Here is a 20,800-nt window from a genome sequence, read left to right on the forward strand (position 1 = left end):
CTAAATAAATATCATGTCTAAGTATCACGCTGCGTCTTGGTTCAATCCATGCTCCTCCTCTTCGGATGAAGAGGAAGAGGAGAACCGTTACAATTATGTAACTTGATAAGCACATTTTTACTCCTGAACTTATTTAGGCTTGCCATAACAAAGTAGTTGAATACATGTTGACTCAAGATATTTCAGCTTTCATTTTGAACTCATTTGTAAAAATGTCAGAATTCCACATTGACATGACGCCACCTCTTCTCTCTCTTTTTAGATAGATCAGTGATGTTAATGGACAGAGCTGTCTCTGCCAGTGATTACTCTGTAAGATACTCAGTGATTTCAGTTATGTAGTTGATGCTGTAACACAACAAAATATGGAAAATGTCAAGCGGTGTGAACTCTTTCTGAAGGCACTGTATGTTAATCCAACATCCTGACACTATTTATTTCTGTTGGAGCGTGTGTTTGTGTGTGAATTAAGTGTGTATGTGTGCCTAAACCCCTGATCAGATCACACTTTTGTGAAAGTGAGTGTGTGTGTGTGACTTTGTGTGTGACTTTGTTTGTGTGTGTGTTTGACTTTGTGTGTGTGTTTGACTTTGTGTGTGTGACTTTGTGTGTTTGACTTTGTGTGTGTGTGACTTTGTGTGTGTGACTTTGTGTGTGTGTGTGACGTTGTGTGTGAAATAAGCAATGTAAGCAGTGTAACAGCACACTACAGCTTTGCTTGTTTACAATAGCAGAACCTCTCAAGATGACTTTCTCACCCAGCCTCTATGCTGCCAAGGTTTTTACTGTTCCACTAACACCACTGTGGCTTTCATATGACTAAACACACACACATTCATATTATCTGTGTGCTTCAGTTATGACGTTAGTCAGTCTTCATATGTGTAGAGACCTATTTAGACCTAACGGGGCAGTTGGTGAGAGACATCCTATCAGGTTTTATGGGTCAGAAGCACCAAAGTATCCTAAAGTCTCTGAGAGTCTAACCTTGGTTTGTCCTTCACTATTGCAGAGGTGAAGACACGACTGCTCTTGGTCCTACTACAGTACACAGGTTGGTTTTCCTCTCCTCTGAAATGCCTTGGATGTAAAAACAATGTACAGTTGATAGGGACATACACACACACACACACACCACAGTGTCCTCAATACACACATCTGGAATGAAACAGAGGAGTGAAATTGAATTCTAGGGACTAAACTGCAGAACATCTACATCATTCTCTCCACACAGTAATTGAGACACTAGCTAAGTCCTCCTAAAACACCTACAGGAACATTTTTGTCATGACAACGTCCCTCATGATCCCATTACAGCACCCTTAAGAACACATGATATCTCCCTATTTCTCAAGGTTATAGAGTGAACAGATTCTCCCAAGTGGCGCAGCGGTCTACTGCACTGCATCTCAGTGCTACAGGCGTCACTACAGACCCTGGGTTGATCCCGGGCTGTATCACAACCGGCCGTGATCGGGAGTCCCATATGGCGGCGCACAATTGGCCCAGCGCCGTCCGGGTTAGGGGAGGGGTAGGCTGTCATTGTAAAATAAGAATTTGTTCTTAATTGACTTGCCTAGTTAAATAATAACAAATAATTTAATTAAAGATAATAATGTTGCACGGAGGAAACACATTATGAATTCTACTGGAGGTTCCTGAACCCATTTTAAAATGAGTGGATTGCTTAACTTCTCCTTGCAGGCTATTTTCCAGGAAATTATGGCGCCAGGCAATTTATTTTCAGCTAGAGACCACCTGTCTTTTGACTCCATGTATTTCAAATTCATGTCTTATGCCCAACTGACTTGAACGTTGACCACAACTGAACATTGAACTTTGAAAAACTTTTGACCCGACCCAGGGAGTTAATGTAATTTGTGTTCGGCATCGATAACAAGTTCATTTTCTCTCACACACCTCCCCTATCTCTGTCTCTCCCTCACTCTACCTCCCTCCATCTCTCCCTCTCTCTACCTCCCTCCATCCCTCTCTCTCTCTCTAGACTCAGAGATCCAGTTGAGAAGAGATATGGTGTTCTGTCAGTCTCTGGTAGCAGCTGTTTGTGCCTTCTCCCAACACCTACTGGCTGTTCTCAACCAGGTAACAGAGTGAGTGAGTGAGTGAGTGTGTGTGTGTGCGTGCGTGCGTGCGTGCGTGCGTGCGTGCGTGCGCGTGTGTGTGTGTGTGCGAGTGTTTCAACATTTCTGTAACTTTCCCCAAATTCCCAGATTTTCCCGAAATCCCAGTTGGAAGATTCCCTGAATCAGGAGGCAATGACCAGGAAGTCCGGAATCCTCCGGGAATTGGGGAAAGTTACTGGAATTTTGTAACCCTACAGCTAGCTTAACATTTTAACCATCCCTCCTCCCCCCCTCCAGACCCAGGGATCAGGCAGGGAGTCAGACCCAGAGGCCCCGGACCCCCAGGACCCTCAGGAGGCCCAGGAGGCAAGCCGACGGTGGCTGGAACAGATAGCCTCCGCTGGGCTACTTCTCCACTTCCAGTCCCTCCTCTCTCCCAACCTGGTGAGTGACTGGCAGACAGGCAGCTACCAACCACCCCTGGACACTCTTTGTATATTGAGGCTAAATAGGATTGATTTGCAACACAAAAAAATGCTAAGATGTTGCCCCCAAATATTCCACATTATTTCAAATACTCTGCAAGGCACCTGATTCAAAACTAGATTAGAATACTGCGGAGTATATTGTAAGCCATGTTATTTCTTTACCAGAGGAAATGCTTGGTGGCCTCACCTCACCTCACCTCCACACCAAATCAGCTCCAAAACAAAGACACAAACAAACTTAGTGCTCCTGTGTGTATGTGACCGCCCGCAGTGGAGTTGAATTGATTGTGCGTGCGTGTGTGTGCATGCGCGAGTACGAGTTTGTACGTGCGTTCCTGCATGTGTACCGGGCCGCCTGGAGAGGAGTAGGACGGTGACGTTAGGTTGATTGTGGTTGTGAACAGCCGTGTCATTGTACTGCGACTGTCCTCAGAGGAGCTTTGTCCTCTTGTTTAATGAGGGGACTTGGCTCTCCTAGCGTCCTACAGTACACCCAATACTGCCCCTCCATGGTTCAGCAACCGGACACTATGTAGCTCTGTAGCCCAGCTTAGCACTGCTGTGTTGGTACAGTTCAGTACAGGATAACCGATAACAGACCAGATTTGACCTCTGTCAATCCCCACACACATACGTCTACATTAGGATAGTTGCAGAACTCGTAGTTGTAGTCAATTCCCGGATAAGTGCACTTTGTTTAAGTGCACTAGAGCACTACAGTTTGTCATTGTGTTAGAGAGAAAATCTCCATTGTAAAGTCTAACTTCACCCACTTAGAGAACAGAGGAGGAGGAAGAGTTTTGCCCCCTGGTCTGCTGGGGATGAGGGGGAGAATATCACTCAGAAAGCAATTATTGTTCCCAGTGATATTTTCTAATCATTATTTATACACTGACTGAATGGTTGAGATAGCCCAAATGTAATTTAAAGTGAAAAGAAGTGGTATTTTCTGGTTTTCAGAAGTTGAACTCCATTTCATTTGAGACAGGATTAAGTATGTTTTGCATGAGTGTGGAGGTTAAGAGGCACTCTCTCTCTCTCTCTCTCTGAACTCCATATATATACATCTTAACTCTAAGCAGAGGCACTGTACCTGCAGGTGCAAGCAAAAATCAAAGGCAGTGGTGTGTGTGTGCATGCCGAACCGTGTGTGTGTTAAACCCGCTCTCGGTAAACCTTCCCACACACCATCGCGAGGTAGTGGTTGGTTCCTGGTAAGCGACGACCGAACTCTCTGTTCTCACGCGACAGTCAGACAGGGCATCCCTAATGTCTCTCCGGTAACACTTCAACCACACAGTAGGTACATAATGCTTCTGCTGCACCATTTATTAGAGAGGGAGAGAGATGGGGGGGGGGGGATAAGATGGAGAGAGAGATGGGAAAGGAGGGAGAGAGGAGGAGTGTGACAGAGGAGCAGCTAGGCACTAGCCAAAGCGTTTCCTTCTCCTCTGTGTCTGGCCTGGGAGCAGATGTGTTAGTTGTTTGTGTGAGAGGATGTTGTGACGGATGTTGGGAAAGGAAGCAGACACACACACACCAGGCACTGTACACTCACTTTAACCCGCACGCACCAACATGTAAACATGCTGCATGGAGAATGGAAAGGAAGCGACACACACATTCTCTCACACACTGACCCACTGTTGTGTTTCTCTGCCTCAAACACACATTATCTCACACACATTGTTGTGTGCTTCTCTGTGCAGACTGGCAGTTGTGGCTGCTTCACGAGATGGATTGTTGTCTCTACCTTCTTGCCCTTTGTGCTGTTGTCTGTGCCCAATAATGTGTGTGCCATGTTTTGTGCTGCCACCATGTTGTGCTGCTGCCATGTTGTGTTGCTACCATGTTGTTGTTATGTTGTGTTGTTGCCACGCTGTGTTGTCATGTGTTGCTGCCATGCTATGTTGTTGTTTTAGGTGTCTCTTTATGTAGTGTTGTGGTGTCTCTCTTGTCATGATGTGTGTTTTGTCCTATATTTATATTTTTAATCCCAGCCCCCGTCCCCGCAGGAGGCCTTTTGCCTTTTGGTACGGCGTCATTGTAAATAAGAATGTGTTCTTAACTGACTTGCCTAGTTTCATTTAAAACAAATTCAAACTGATGAGCAGGCCATGTTGGAGGGTTGACTGATTGTGTATCTCTCTACAGACTGACGAGCAGGCCATGTTGGAGGGTTGACTGATTGTGTGTCTCTCTACAGACTGACGAGCAGGCCATGATGGGGAGTGGACTGATTGTGTTCTCTCTACAGACTGACGAGCAGCCATGTTGGAGAGTGACTGATTGTGTTTCTCTACAGACTGACGAGCAGGCCATGATGGAGGGTTGACTGATTGTGTTTCTCTACAGACTGACGAGCAGCCATGTTGGAGGTTTGACTGATTGTGTGTCTCTCTACAGACTGACGAGCAGGCCATGTTGGAGGAGTGACTGATTGTGTTTCTCTCTACAGACTGACGAGCAGGCATGATGAGGTTGACTGATTTGTTTTCTCTCTACAGACTGAGAGCAGCCATGTTGGAGGGTGACTGATTGTGTTTCTCTCTACAGACTGACGAGCAGGCATGTTGGAGGGTTGATGATTGTGTTTCTCTCTACAGACTGACGAGCAGGCCATGTTGGAGGGTGACTGTTGTGTTTCTCTCTACAGACTGACGAGCAGGCCATGTTGGAGGAGTGACTGATTGTGTTTCTTCTACAACTGACGAGCAGGCATGTATGGAGGAGTGACTGATTGTGTTTCTCTCTACAAGACTGCGAGCAGGCATGTTGGAGGTTGACTGATTGTGTTTCTCTCTACAGACTGACGAGCAGGCCATGTTGGAGGAGTGACTGATTGTGTTTCTCTCTACAGACTGACGAGCAGCGCATGATGGAGGAGTGACTGATTGTGTTTCTCTCTACAGACTGACGAGCAGGCCATGTTGAGGAGTGACTGATTGTGTTTCTCTCTACAGACTGACGAGCAGGCATGATGGAGGGTTGACTGATTGTGTTTCTCTCTACAGACTGACGAGCGGCCATGGTTGAGGGTTGCTGATTGTGTTCTCTCTACAGACTGACGAGCAGGCATGATGGAGGAGTGACTGATTGTGTTTCTCTCTACAGACTGACGAGCAGGCATGTTGGAGGGTGACTGATTGTGTTCTCTCTACAGATGACGAGCAGGCCATGTTGAGGGTGACTGATTGTGTTTCTCTCTACAGACTGACGAGCAGGCATGTTGGAGGTTGACTGATTGTGTTTCTTCTCTACAGACTGACGAGCAGGCATGTTGGAGGAGTGACTGATTGTGTTTTCTCTCTACAGACTGACGAGCAGGCCATGTTGGAGGGTTGACTGATTGTGTTTCTCTCTACAGACTGACGAGCAGGCCATGTTGGAGGACACTCAGGTAGCTCTGATTGACTTGGAGAAAGTCACCTTCTACTTCAGACAGTTTGAAGGAGAACCACTGGTTGCAAGTATGTATGGAGAGACATGATCCTGTACGACATAGTGTATATCTATAGGAGATCACCCCCTGTCCCTACTCCATTCATTTAGATAACATTATCTTACTGTGAATGTAATTCAACTCATTTCAATTACATTCAGCTCAGCTTCATTCAATCCCATTTGGCTTGTGTTCCCTGCTGTATATAACATGTCGTTTATTAAACCTGTTGTGTTCCCCATCTGTATAACTACGCGCCAAATGGAACCTGCTGCCCGTAGGGCTCTGGTCAAAAGTAGTGCACTATGGAGGGAATAGGGCTGCATTGATGACGCAGCCTACGTATGGCCCTTGACCCTTGCTGTCTCTCTCCCAGACATGCCCATGTCGTATGCGGTGGAGGGGACACGCCAGGCCCTGAAGGTCTGTTTCTACCTGGAGACATTCTACTTCTCCCAGCTACCCCAGCGCCTCCGGAACGGAGGAGGCTTCAAGATCTACCCTGTCCTATTCACCCAGGGTAAGACCCCGCTTGGCCAACAGGGTCCGTTGTCATAACGACGCTCAGAGAAGGAACGTTGATCTAGGGTCAGATTTGCCTTTTAGATCATGATGAAGACGGTTCCATGGAAGGGGAGGAACTGATCCTAAGATCAGCACTCCTACTCTGTGATGCTTTATGAATACGGGTCAGGATATTGATGGATTTCTGTATATAAGTGGATTCTCGTAATTGTTTGTCTTTTTTTTCTTCTCTGGCATTTCACGTGTTTTATTTCATATCTATATTACTACCTCTATTATGTATGGGTGGGAAAGAGCGTGCAAGGCATTTCACTGTACTGTTTTACACCTGCTGGGTCCTGTGCATGTGACAGTAAAACTAGAGTGCTGTATCTCTGCAGTAACACGTTCTAATGTGTCTCTCTCCCCTCTCTCTTTCTCCTCCTCTCTCTCCTCTCCCCCTCTCTCTCTCTTTCTCCTCCTCTCTCTGTCTCTCCTCTCTCTTGCTCTTCCTCTCTCTCTCTCTCCCCCTCTCTCCTCTCCTCCATCTCTCTGTCCTCTCCCCTCGCTCTCTCTCCTCTCTCCCCTCTCTCCTCTCTCTCGCTCTCTCTCACTCTCCCCTCTCTCTTCTCCTCTCCCCTTGTCAATTGTGTGTGTGTAGCTCTAGAGAGTATGGAAGGGTATTACTACAGGGATAGTGTGTCTGTAGAGGAATACCAGGCTCAGATTAACTCTGCCTCGCTGGACAAAGTCAAACAGTACTACAAGAGACTGAGGTATGGGCTGCTAGTACACACACACACACACACACACACACACACACACACACGTTCTCTGGTCTCCACCCTTTGCGAAAGACTTCTCCCGACGTCTCCCGTTGACAGGCTGATAGGATTGATATGACTTCTATAGTTTTACGTCCTTCCTGTCTGCCCAGTGTTCTGTTCCTGTCCTGAAGGAGAAACAGCAGAGACATTAGAGCTTCTCTCTGCAGGTTGTCTAATATACTTTGACACAACATTCCATTCCAGCACACACGCACACATATGCACGCTCGCGCACACACATATGCTCATGCACACCCATACTCACGCGCACACACACACACATTCTGGCGCCTGGCTGCCACCCAGAACACACAGCGGGCCAGCAAAGTGATTTGCTGAATAGGCACAGCGGGACTGTGCTGTGATTGGTCGAGAACAGCACAGCAGGCCAGCACCTTGATTGGCTGAAAGCACCCAGCGTGTCGGCACAATGATGGTGATGGAGTACCACTGCAGAGCCGGGTGGACCCGGTTTCCTCACGCCCCATTGGCACACACACACATGGGGCCCTCCCCTGATTGGCTACCCACCCCCATCGAATAATGACATGGAAATGATATACAGGGTTTCTATAAGATTCAGAACATCTGTGAGAATTGGAAATCTGGGTTTGTGCCTATATAGTGCAGTGCTTCTGACCAGAGCCTTAGGTGCCCTGGTCAAAAGTAGAGCATTATAAAGGGAATTGGATGCAATTTGGAAAGCAGCCATAGAGTGTTTTAATACATCTTTCCCATCTCCCCCCCCTCCTTCCATCTGGGTGACCCGTTAAGTACTGTCATATCTCTGTGATATGAGGGCTAAATATCAATGGGTTTTTATGTTAAAGCAAAACAACTGAGATTTCAGGAGATGCGGGGTGAAAACCAAACTTTTTCGTTCTTCAATGTGTGTCTGTCTGTTAAGGGGGGGTAAGCGAACTGTGTCTTGCCAAGGCTCTTCGTCTTATTGTCTTTGATGACAGGGGGGGTGATCAGATTAGCCCTGAGGGCACCGTCAGACAGGCACGGTGGGGATATTGACAGGACCAGTGCTGGAATCAATTCCATTATTGTTAATTAAGGAGAGAAAAGCAGCTTTGGCAAATGGTCTCCTATCAGGTTCTGTTCGTCCAGAGTGACTTCCAGTCAGTGCATTAATCTTAAGATAGCTAGGTGGCACAACCACATATCTGTCATAGTAAGAACATCTTTCCTCAGTAAAGTAGCTATCAGTGAAGTCTGTGCTAGAAAGTTAGTTCACAAAAGGCTTTTTTGTTGTTGTTTTTTTACCGGGGGGGTGTGGGGGGGGGGGTGCTGTGGGATCATTTAAGATACTCTTTGAAGAGGCAGGGTTTCAGGTGTTTTCAGAAGATGGGAAAGGGACTCTGCTGTCCTAGCTTCAGGGGGAAGCTGGCTCCACCGTTGCTTAGCGTATAGGAGACGTGGCTGCACAAAGCAGTGAAAACCGAGGGAACGCTAACGCTGCTTTTGGACTGTAACACCAGTGTTACACTAGTGTATGCACCCTTATGCTATACTAGGGGAAGTTTCCATAGCTAGTGCTGGGAGTGAGGACTTGTGAAGAGCAGAATCAACAATCTCAGCATAATCGAGACAGTTGCTTTGTGAGAAACTGTTAAAGTTCACAGTTAACCATTGTTATGTAAATGCAAGCTGAAAAGTACCAGTGGCCTGGCTTTGACCCCAAGTGAGAGACAGTTGCTGGCCAGCGTAGATGGAAACAGAAAAGTCTGAGCCTTTTGGGTAAAACGTTAGCGTAAATCCTATATGGAATTGCACCATAAGTGTGATAGGGAACTAAGCTATTTGGACACTTGGCTACTCTCGGTGCTAGCAGTAGAGACTGCCAATAAAAGCTTGAGGTGGAGGTTGAGGCTTGAGGCGGCAGGTAGCCCAGTGGTTAGAGCGTTGGGCCAGTAACCGAAAAGTTGCTAGATCAAATCCCTGAGCTGACAAGGTAAAAATCTGTCGTTCTGCCCCTCAACAAGGCAGTTAACGCACTGTTCCTAGGCCATCATTGTGAATAAGAATGTGTTCTTAACTGACTTGCCTAGTTAAATAAAGGTTAAATAAATACCCAAAAAACTATCAAGGACCAGATTGGTCTACTCCTTACATTAAAGTCATCCTTCCAGATTTTGGCAATGAAGCCATTTATCTACTTCCCCCGAGTCAGATGAACGCATGGATACCATTTTGATGTCTCTGCATCCAGTGTGATGGAAGTTAGGTGAGCCAATGCTAACTAGCGTTAGCGAAATGACTGGAAGTCCGGCTAGCAGTTACCGTAGACTCCAAGTCATTGCACTAACGCTATTTAGCAATTGCGCTAATGCTAGCTAGCAACTTCCTTCAAACTGCACGAGGAGACATAAAAATGGTGTCCACGAGTTCATCGGACTCTGGGGTAGTAGATAAAGGGCCTCATAGCCAAAGTCCTGAAGGATCCCTTTAACCATTAGGGGGGGGGGGGGGAGGCAAAAAATAGCTGACACTGAATCAGGGGTTAGATGCCAAAAAAAATCCCTCCCCCAAATGAAACACATATAGTTACCATCTGAGAGATCCACACCACCTTTAGAGGGTTGCAGTCATGATAAACATTAGATGATATTAAGATCCGATAATGTACTCCAATCAGATAATGTAGTCAGATTAGATAATGTAGTCAGATTAGATAGTGTAGTCTGATCAGATAATGTAGTCAGATCCGATAATGTAGTCAGATCCGATAATGTAGTCAGATCCGATAATGTAGTCAGATTAGATAATGTAGTCAGATTAGATAGTGTAGTCAGATTAGATAATGTATTCAGATTAGATAGTGTAGTCAGATTAGATAATGTAGTCCGATCAGACAATGAAGTCCGATCAGACAATGTAGTCCGATCAGACAATGTAGTCAGATTAGATAATGTAGTCCGATCAGATCATGAATATCATAGAGCGTAGCCTGATTTTAGATCTCAGTCAATGGAATAATGGGTTACAACGTCTTCCAAAACTCTTTCGTGCGTCTTCCAAAGTGCATTCCCATTCCGTTCCCCAATACCTGAGAGCCCGTCTGTTCAGCTACGTACGTGTTCATATCAGGCATGAAGTAAACATCTGTTCTTGATACTGCAGTTAATTAGTCACAGAACAACGTAGGGCCCAAGATCAAACTCATTGATAGCGTCCCAAATGGCACCCTATTCCCTATCTAGTGCATTACTTTTGACCTGGTCATATATGTAGGGAATAGGGTGCCATTTGGGACGCATATATTGTGGTATGAAGAGAGAATCTGCCTTGGCTACGCTTGATTTAGAAACCGGCATCAGCCATTTGTGCGTGTGTGTGTGTGTGTGTGTGTTTGTGTGTGTCTGTGTGTCTGCCATGTGTGCCACATCATCCCCTAATACCTCTCATGTCTCAGGAGGGCAGTCAGCGTTACGTTTTTTCATTTTAGTTGCAGCGTGATGGAGGGAGCGCAACAATAGGTCTTTCCATGATCTATTGCCTCATATTTTAGATAAACATCGTTGGTTTTTACTATAGCTACAGAAACTCAGTCGACCTGAGTCATTTTCCATCATTCTCTGATAGTTTGACCTTTTCAAATGTCTCTTTCTCTCTCTCTTTCTCTCTTTCTCTTTCTCTTTCTCTCTCTCTATCTTTATCTTTCTCTCTCTCTTTATCTCTCTCTCTCTCTCTCTCTCTCTCTCTGTCTGTCTGTGTGTAATAACATTATCCACTGGGTTTTTCTGGGGCTATTGTCTTATTTTGTAGTGAATGAGAGTATTTTAGAGGTGTCTGTCTGTGTGCTTTGTTTTATTGACTGTGTGTTAGCAGACTCTAGAGGGGTAAGGAGCCTTCATTGGTTCGCCCTGGAATATCACCAGACTATGGAGACTGATACTGTGTGTGTGTGTGTGTGTGTGTGTGTTGTGTGTGTGTGTGGTGTGTGTGTGTGTGGTGTGGTGTGTGTGTGTGTGTGTGTGTGTGTGTGTGTGTGTGTGTCGTGTGTGTGTGTGTAACCATCTGCTAGCCTTCTTTATTACATGCCAGTTTCCTGTCAGTTCTCTGTACTCTCATAACCAAAAGTACACTACATGACCAAAAGTATGTTGACACCTGCTCATCGAACATCTCATTCCAAAATTCAGGGGCATTAATATGGAGTTGGTCCCCCCTTTGCTGCTATAACAGCCTCTACTCTTCTGGGAAGGCTTTCCACTAGATGTTGGAACATTGCTGCAGGGATTTGCTTCCATTCAGCCACAAAAGCATTAGTGAGGTCGGGCACTGATGTTGGGCGATTAGGCCTGGCTCGCAGTCGGCATTCCAATTCATCGCAAAGTTGTTCGATGGGGTTGAGGTCAGGTCTCTGTGCAGGCCAGTCAAGTTCTTCCACACCGATCTCGACAAACCCTTTCTGTATGGACCTCGCTTTGTGCACAGGGGAATTAGGGCCTTCCGCAAACTGTTGTCACAAAGTTGGAAGCACAGAATTGTATAGAATGTCATTGTAAGCTGTAGCGTTAACATTTCCCTTCACCGGAACTAAGGGGCCTAGCCCGAACCATGAAAAACAGCCCCAGCCCATTATTCCTCTTCCACAAAACTTTAGTTGTCACTATGCATTCGGGCAGGTAGGGCTCTCCTGGCAACCGCCAAACACAGATTAGTCCGTCGGACTGCCACATGGTGAAGCATGATTCATCATTCCAGAGAACACGTTTTCACTGCTCCAGAGTCCAATGGCGGCCAGCTTTACACCACTCCAGCCGACGCTTGGCATTGTGCATGGTGATCTTAGGCTTGTGTGCGGCTGCTCGGCCATGGAAACTCATTTCATGAAGCTCCCGACGAACAGTTCTTGTGCTGACGTTGCTTCCTGAGGAAGTTTAGAACTCGGTAGTCAGTATTGCAACCGTAGACAGATGATTTTTATACACTAGGCGCTTCAGCACTCGGTGGTCCCGTTCTTGAGCTTGTGTTGCCTACCACTTTGCGGCTGAGCCGTTGTTGCTCCTAGACGTTTCCACTTCACAATAACAGCACTTACAGTTGACCGGGGCAGCTCTAGCAGGGCAGAAAGTTGATGAAGATGACTTGTTGGAAAGGTGGCATCCTATGACGGTGCCACGTTGAAAGTCACTGAGCTCTTCAGTAAAGCCATTCTACAACCAATGTTTGTCTACGGAGTTTGACATGGCTGTGTGCTCGATTGTATACACCCGTCAGCAACGGGTTTGTCTGCAATAGCCGAATCCAATCATTTTAAGGGGTGTCCATATAGTTGTGTATATATAGTGTATTTTGTGTTCTTATTTAGCTCCTAGATTTCACTCTAGCACCTTCGCATTTAAAGCCCCTGATGTTAAGATTCCCTTTTTGCTTGAAAGGCACAGGACAGAACATATGCTGTGTGTGCAATTTAGCTGACTCATCTGAAAAGGAGAACTTGGCGTGGGTGTTTGTACTTGTGTGTGTGTGTGTACAACCTGAGCCGACGCGTACTAATTGAATTGACAGCGAAGACTCCAGGAGTAACAGGGAGCAGATGTGCTCTGTAAGCACAGGCTGGCGAGGCCACAGACGGGGAGAGGATGGGGGGTGGGGTGGTGCGAAGGCTGGGTTGGGTTGGGTGTTGGAGGTAGGTTTTGGGTTGGGGGACAGCTTCAGGACTCATCTACAGTGCAGAGAGAATCAGATTTCTGAGTTTTGCTGGCCATCCAGGCCCAAAGCAGCCAAAACGAACTGTCCCTTTCAGCAAAGTGTTACTGTTTTAGTCCAGAACTAGGGTTCAGACCAAGGCTTCTAATCCTAGTTGTCTCCTACGGCAGGTATCTATTCATTTCTCACTCTCTCTCTGTCAGTGTTCAGTTGTTCAAACGTTCCAGAACATACTAGCTCCTGTCAGAAGTTCGTACACCCAAACGTCTTGTTAAATGATGCATGTACCGTGTGAGGATGATATGGAATGACAAACGTAGCTACTGGTTTCATTGAAACCAAACAGATATTTGACCCCAAATATGACACAATTTCATCAGCCAAAAAGCAGTTGTCCAATATTCACCTGACCTTCAAAATCTATACAACTCAAATGTTCCATGTTCCTGTCATGTTCCTACACACAACAGTATAATACGAACGCTCACTACAACGATCTGTCTCATGTCTCTGTACTGACCACAGGCGGAGTTAGCTGTAAAGTCACTCTCCTCTTCAGTTTGCGTCCCAAATGGCACCCTGCACTACGTTTGACCAGGGTCCATAGGGTGCCATTTGGGATGAGTCAACCTCAGGCAGCTTGTTATCCTTGGAGCTTGGCCAGGGGAGCTGAGGTTGAACCCATAGATAGCTTGGCGGGCCGCCAACAACCCTGACAGGACCAAACTCACACAATACACACACTCCATATTACTCTACGTTACGGAGAGACAGAGAGAAATGCTAGTGATTGATTTAACAAAATGATATTTGTCCACCAAACAACATACAGAGGATAAGTGGATAGAGTAATTGCAGTTACACTATGCATGTGTGTGTTTGTAAAGGCAGTATTCGGTCATGTGTTTTTTTGAAATCCTCTCTCTGTCGATCTCACTATACGCTCATCTATTGAAGTCTCTGCCAAGATGCATTGTGGGACTGATCCTCTTTCCGAGCTGTAAACTCAGTCACGTACGACACCAGTGCTGCGCGGGGGTGGCTTTGAAATATCCCAGCAGCCCATTGTCACGCACGCACACACACACACCGCCTACACCACATGCAGTACAGAGATATACGCTCGGCGGAAAGCCATCGCACCTGGTGGTGAAGTCATTCAAGTAATCCGAAAACATAAAGGAACAGGCCAAATCACTAACAGATGTCAGGTCCCATGGGATCTGATGAACACTATGCAAAGAGAGCACATGCGTCCAGACACACAATGTTTTAGAAATGATATCTTCTCACATGTATTTAGTAATAGTTGAAAGCCAACGATGCAGAAAACCTACAGTAACTCCGACTTTAAACAGACGACTGTAAAATGTTATGGTAGTTTGATTATTTGTATGTATTTTTTTACATTCCATAGGCTTTTGTGAAGCTCATCCAGGTAGCGCTAAGACAGTTTCCTCTTGTTCACTTTGTAAAACGTTGAAAGCAACACGCAGCACAGTGTCTGATGGGTAGAACAGAGGGGAAGCCTTACAGTTAGGTCTCTGTCAGAGAGATTGTTGGCGGGGAATAGAATGCAGAATGCTCTGAATGTTTGTACAGTGTTCTTCAGCCTAAAAGCTTCCGCATGCTTCCCATCCGAAACAGTTTGTGCATATATTATGACGACATTTTGTGCCGTTTTTGTTCGTTTTGGTCTTCGGCAAGGGTTTTTTCAGCTCTTCGTCTACATTACATAGTTTTTATTGTGTCGAGACGAATTTTGGAACCCGAAGTCTACGCCCCTTCGTCGGTCATTTGTCAATAGTAAGGGATTCTTCAATGAAGTGTTTGTTTTCATTCAACGATAGACGACTCATTTTCATGCACATTTTTTCGCTTGAGAATTACTGCATCAAACATCTTAGTTAGATGTAAAATTCCGCGACTAAGATCTCCTCAGCAAACACTTCAAAATGAATAAAAGATTTCTTGAGTTATCTTAAAATTAATTCAGACTATTTTGAGGAAGTGTATACTGGCTACGAGGTCTCAAGATGGACAAACATATTTTTTCTTGTTTTTCAAGCTACGTTCTTTTAAGGGAGTGTGCGAGCACACTCGTTCGGTTCACTTAGTCGAATTCTGGTAGGCGCCAGCCGAACCAAAGCGTGCGGAAGCCTTAAGCCCCTACAGTGACCCAGCCAGGGACCATAGAACAAAGAGGAGAAGAACAGAACCTGTGTAGAGAACAGCAGGACCTCGGGAGAGGGGAAGGGAGGGAAGGAGGAAGAGCAAGGGAGGGAAAGAAGAGGAGGGAATTGGTGAGATGGGATGGAAGTAGAGAGAGAGAGAGCAGGCATAGAGAGAGAGAGCAGGCATAGAGAGAGAGAAAGGTAGAGAGGTGAGAAGGGAGTAGAGAGATGTGGGCAGAGAGACTAGAGAGAGGATCAATTATACCAGATGGAAGGAACGTTGAAATATATATATATATATAATGCAAAAGTAACATTACTGCAGGTTTTTGAGTTTAGCAGTTCAGTGACTTCTTATCTACAGTTAGATGAAGCAGTTAGCTTTAGGCAACCACCACGCACTCACTAACATTAGACATGGGGGATCCTACAGAGCATCCCTTGCCTTGGCAGAGAGACTGTAGGCGTCAACTGCTGCTACGCAAAGTAGAGATGACGATAGAGCATGCTTGGCACTCATACACAAGGCAGTGGAATCACCGGGCAGGGTTTCTGCCAGTAAAGCGATCTGAGATATCGATAGCTCATCTCTTCTCTCGGTGGATCAGCACTTCTTCACGGCCTCAGGGGCCCTTGTCAAGCTGGACACCATCTGATATTTATGTGTAGTGTATCCAGGTCGTACAGAAGATCCCTCCAGTGAGCTAGGCTGAATCATAGCTTGGGGCTGAATCCAAACTTGACGTATTGCGTGTCATTCAAACTTTGTTTGAGGCACCGCTGCCAAGCAAGATACTTATTGGTAAATTTGATCCTGGTCATAAAGATTCCTCCAGTGATTGTAGGGCTGAATTTTACCTTGAGATACTAGTGCATGTCACTGATTGAGTGGTGACCTGGTGTCCTGTGTAATTCGTTGGGACTAGCTAAGCACAGGGAGGTGGAGCAGTACAGTAATTGCAAACTCGGTTGTGCTTGTGTCAACACACACACACACACACACCACTATGCAGCTTCAGTAACAGCTGGGAACAGCTGCATCAAGCTGTGCTCAGTGTGCAGTCTGCTCCCTCAGGAACCTGTCAAACTGGGGTACAAGTAGGCAACCACTGGAAAAACCTGGGAGGATTCTACTTCTGTCTCTGTCTGTCTGTCTGGAACCAGGGATGATTCTACCTCTGTCTGTCTATCTGTCGATCTTGTGCTCTCTCTCTCTCTCTTTTCTATTTCTGTCTATCTCTGTCAATCTCACTCTTTCCCTTTTTAAGTAGGATGCCTTGGAAACCACAGACCGTTCTCCTTGAATTCGGAAATCTCAGGAAAGCATCTTATCAGCCTGTAGAGCAGTGCTTACTGTGTGCTGTGCGTTCAGCCATGCGCTTTTCTCCTTCTCCTGCTGTTCAGTGCTATTCTCTTGGCTGCAAAGGAGCTGAAAGGTGCTGACAGGATGGCCATGTGTATTTCATATCCAGGGTTGAGCTGTATGCTCCTAGGTTCCCATTGGGAGACTTAGAAAGAGGTAGACTGTTTCGAGGGTCTCCATGGGGACTGTTTCCAATGGGTTTCCATGGGGACTGTTTCCAATGGGTTTCCATGGGGACTGTTTCCAATGGGTTTCCAGGTGAAAGGGATGAGTGCTCTACTATATCTAACACGTTGGCTTTATGGGACTATTAGAGCAATAGTCTTCAACCTGGAGTTACAGGCTTTTATTCTAGTTTAGCACTAAAACGGCTGATTTAACCAACCAAACACCCATCGACTCATTGATTTGTTTATTCAGGATGTGAATCTGACAGTTTTAGATGTACGATTCTGAAACCTTTTATAGAACCTTCAAGGCTCTGGAACCCCAGATTTGCTTCCTGTCTTTTAGCTCGTCCTTGTCATCTGCAGTCTTAATAGCTGCTGTTTCCTGGTTGGTCCTTATTGGCTCCTGTTTCCTGGTTGGCTGATTTAGTGGACAGATGTGTTAAGCAGGGTGTGACATCACCAGGACGTGACTCTCATAAACCATAAACCCTGATCTACTGGGAGGCCTCAAGGACACCACATGACACAGGCTTCCTGCTCCTCAGATTGGGCTTCCTGCTCCTCAGATTGACAGCAGTGACAATGACTAGGTGTGAGCCACAAATGGCACACGATTCCCTATATAGTGCACTGACCCCCCCTATGGGCCCTGGTCAAAAGTAGTGCACTGTATAGGGGATAAGGTGCCATTTGGGACACAGGCTTTGACAATGACAGTGTCCTTGCATCATCTGTTGACTGGCATGTGGTTCGGAGGCGTGTGTGCATTGGAGTATATAATAACTAGCATGCTATAGGCCATGGCTCTTTACCTCATGGTCAGAGGAGTAAGCAGGATATGATTGAATGTTAATCAAATACGTTTTTCAATCAGTTGTAAACTCTACTATACACTATAAGACGTGAAAAAGTGTTCATTTCGTGGGCATTGCTTTTAGGCTACTGCTTACTGTATGTGGAAAAATCCCCCCCCCCCCCCTTAACCCATCACTACCCCTTAATCCCCCATCTAATAAATTGTGACAAGGTAAACAGACAGCTGCTATGGGGGTGGTTGTTGGATGAGGAAATTATCTTCCTGAATATGCATTCAGCATGCAGCACCCTGAGACCCACCAGTCGGCGACTCGGCACAAATATCACAGAGAGAGCCTGCATCTCAAGCGGTACCCTATATAGTGCACTACTGGCCCTGGTCAAATGTAGTGCACTACATAGGGACTAGGTGCCATTTGGGACACATCCAAAGGCACGTCATGAGGACTCCCTCCCTACGCCTTTCTCCCTCTCTCCCTTCTCTCCTTCAATCCCCCTCTGCCTCCCTCCGCCAAAAAGTACTTCATTAGCCAATGGCGAGCCCGGTTCCACTCTGCTACAGCAGGGGGTTTGTGGGTGAATTTAATATCCAGTGAAAGTCCTTCATCATCGATGTGTCAATGATTTAGACACGGACCAGCATTCAGTTCTCTCTGGGTTAATATGGGGAGCCACATAAATCCAGTTCTCTCTGGGTTAATATGGGGAGCCACATAAATCGTTACTTGTATGTCGGACCGTTTTCCCGACTGTACTGTATTTCTTCCCTCCCTCCCTGTGTTGTCAAATAGTGTTATTTAGCTATGAGGCCTTTAAAGGAATACAGAAATAAGTCATGGAGAATTGCAGCTGGTTCTCTCCAGAGAATTGTAGCTGGTGCTACATTCCTTGTGCCTGTGTGTAGTACTGTAATTTAGGTATGCGTCTTTAAACAAGGGATATACAAGCAAGTCAGTGGGCACTGTACAGTAGCTTGTCCTCTCAAATCAATTCAATGTAAGCCTTGTCCGAGCCAGGACGGCCCATAATTAATACATTGACTGTGTAAGGAACGTCGTCGGGAGAAGGAGAAGAGGACCAAAGTGCAGCGTGGTAAGTGTTCATATTTTAATCAATCAACTGAACACTGAACAAAACAACAAAAAAGACAAACGAACAGTTCTGTAAGGTGACGACACACACTAAACAGAAAATAACTACCCACCAACACAGGTGGGAACAGGCTACCTAAGTATGGTTCTCAATCAGAGACAACGATAGACAGCTGCCTCTGATTGGGAACCATACCAGGCCAAACACATAGAAATACAAAACAAGGACAACATAGAGGACCAGACATAGAATGCCCACCCAAACTCACGCCCTGACCAACCAAGATAGAGACATAAAAAGGATCTCTTTGATAAAAAGGAAACATATTGACAGACTGTCTCAATATGTTTTGCAGTGGTTGTCCAGGGTTTCCAGATTTCTAAGAAATATGATCTATAATGAATTAAAATATGAAATAAATATTTGTTTTATTTAGTATGTTAAAAAGCAGTTATCTTTCAAGTATTAATTTGAGTATTTCACTTACCTCAGAAGCCATTATTGTCAGAAGCCTTTATTACACTAAGCCAGCCATGATTGAGTTAGCTGTATCCAAACAGTGGCTAGTCATTAGCAAGCTAGCCACCACGCTAGCTAGCTTCAAAATGTTGTGGGTTTACTTCTTCCAGTTTTTTACTAGCTACACCAAGCTATCTTTTCTATCTGTCTTTTTCGGAAACGGTATCCGGCCATTACACAGACTGCCAACGTCAGAAATAACCCACTAACCGCTAGCTACCTGACTAGCCTACTACGATAGTTTTTCTGATGACTTAAAACATAACATCCCAGCTATGACGACAAAAGCATCTCCCACTCCAAACGAGGAGAAGCTCCCGGCATGACTCTGCTCCTGTGGAAACAAGATATCCGCCAATGACACCACTCGTTGTTCTGCTTGCATTGGGGTGCAACATGCCGAGGAAGCTTTAGCCTCCCCCTCCTGTCTCCTTTGCAGGCTAGCATGCCAACCTAACCTGAGTCAACAAACTCTAACATGGGGGCTGATGTTCCCGATTGCTCATTAGAGGCAATGGATATCCCCACGGGGATTCATGCAGCAACGGTTAGCACTAGCTGGCAGTGTTGCAGTACTCGGGACCGGTCTCTGTCTCGAGTCTGGTCACGAGGCCCCATATTGAGTGTCTTGGTCTTGTCTCGGTGTTTAATACTTTTGTATTCGTTCTTGACTCGGTCTCGGACAGTAAGGTGTCGTAATTTCTTCCCGAGACCAGTGGAGTAAAAAACGAAGAATTATCAGTTTCCATTTAGTCAGCACATAAAACTCCTTCGCCAGGCCAAATGCAGTGCATTCGGAAAGTATTCAGACCCCTTGACTTTTTCCACATTCTGTTACGTTACAGTCTTATTCTAAAATGGATTAAATAGTTTTTTTCCCCTCATCAATCTACACACAATACCCCAAAATGATTTGCACATTTATAACAAAAACTAAGAGCAGGAATAACTTACTTACGTACGTTTTCAGACACTTTGCTATGAGACTTGAAATTGAGCTCAGGTGCATCCTGTTTCCATTGATCATCCTTGATGTTTCTACAACTTGATTGGAGTCCACCTGTGGTCAATTCAATTGATTGGACATGATTTGGAAAGGCACACACCTGTCTATATAAGCTCCCACGGTTGACAGTGCATGTCAGAGCAACTTGTCTGTAGAGCTCTGAGACAGGATTGTGTTGAGGCACAGGTCTGGGGGAGGGTACCAAAACAATTCTGCAGCATTGAAGGTCTCCAAGAACACAGTGGCCACCATCATTATTAAATGCAAGAAGTTTGGAACCACCAAGACTCTTTCTAGAGCTGGCCCCCCGGCCAAACTGAGCAATCGGGGTAGAAGGGGCTGGGTCAGGGAGGTGACCAAGAAACCAATGGTCACTCTGACAGAGCTCCAGAGTTCGTCTGTGGAGATGGGAGAACCTTCCAGAAGAACAACCATTTCTGCAGCACTTCACTGATCAGGCCTTTATGGTAGAGTGGCCAGACGTAAGCCACTCCTCAGTAAAAGGCACATGACAGCCCGCTTGGAGTTTGCCAAAGGGCACCTAAAGTACTCTGACCATGAGAAACAAGATTCTCTGGTCTGATGAAACCGAGATTGAACTCTTTGGCCTGAATGCCAAGTGTCACGTCTGGAGGAAACCTGGCACCATCC

The 20,800-nt window shown here is 45.8% G+C and overlaps 1 protein-coding gene across 1 annotated transcript in view; it reads left to right on the forward strand.

Annotated features, from left to right (window-relative positions):
* The window catches only part of prex2 (phosphatidylinositol-3,4,5-trisphosphate-dependent Rac exchange factor 2), a 220,312-nt gene that overhangs the window by 168,447 nt on the left and 31,065 nt on the right, over window positions 1-20,800 (forward strand). The window contains 6 exon segments of the mRNA XM_070435678.1: window positions 1,013-1,054; window positions 2,006-2,103; window positions 2,382-2,528; window positions 5,940-6,042; window positions 6,391-6,534; window positions 7,180-7,294. Of these exon segments, the coding sequence (XP_070291779.1) occupies window positions 1,013-1,054; window positions 2,006-2,103; window positions 2,382-2,528; window positions 5,940-6,042; window positions 6,391-6,534; window positions 7,180-7,294 (649 nt within the window).

The sequence above is a fragment of the Salvelinus sp. IW2-2015 genome, linkage group LG27 (assembly GCF_002910315.2).
Source record: "Salvelinus sp. IW2-2015 linkage group LG27, ASM291031v2, whole genome shotgun sequence".
NCBI classification, from domain to species: Eukaryota; Metazoa; Chordata; class Actinopteri; order Salmoniformes; family Salmonidae; genus Salvelinus; species Salvelinus sp. IW2-2015.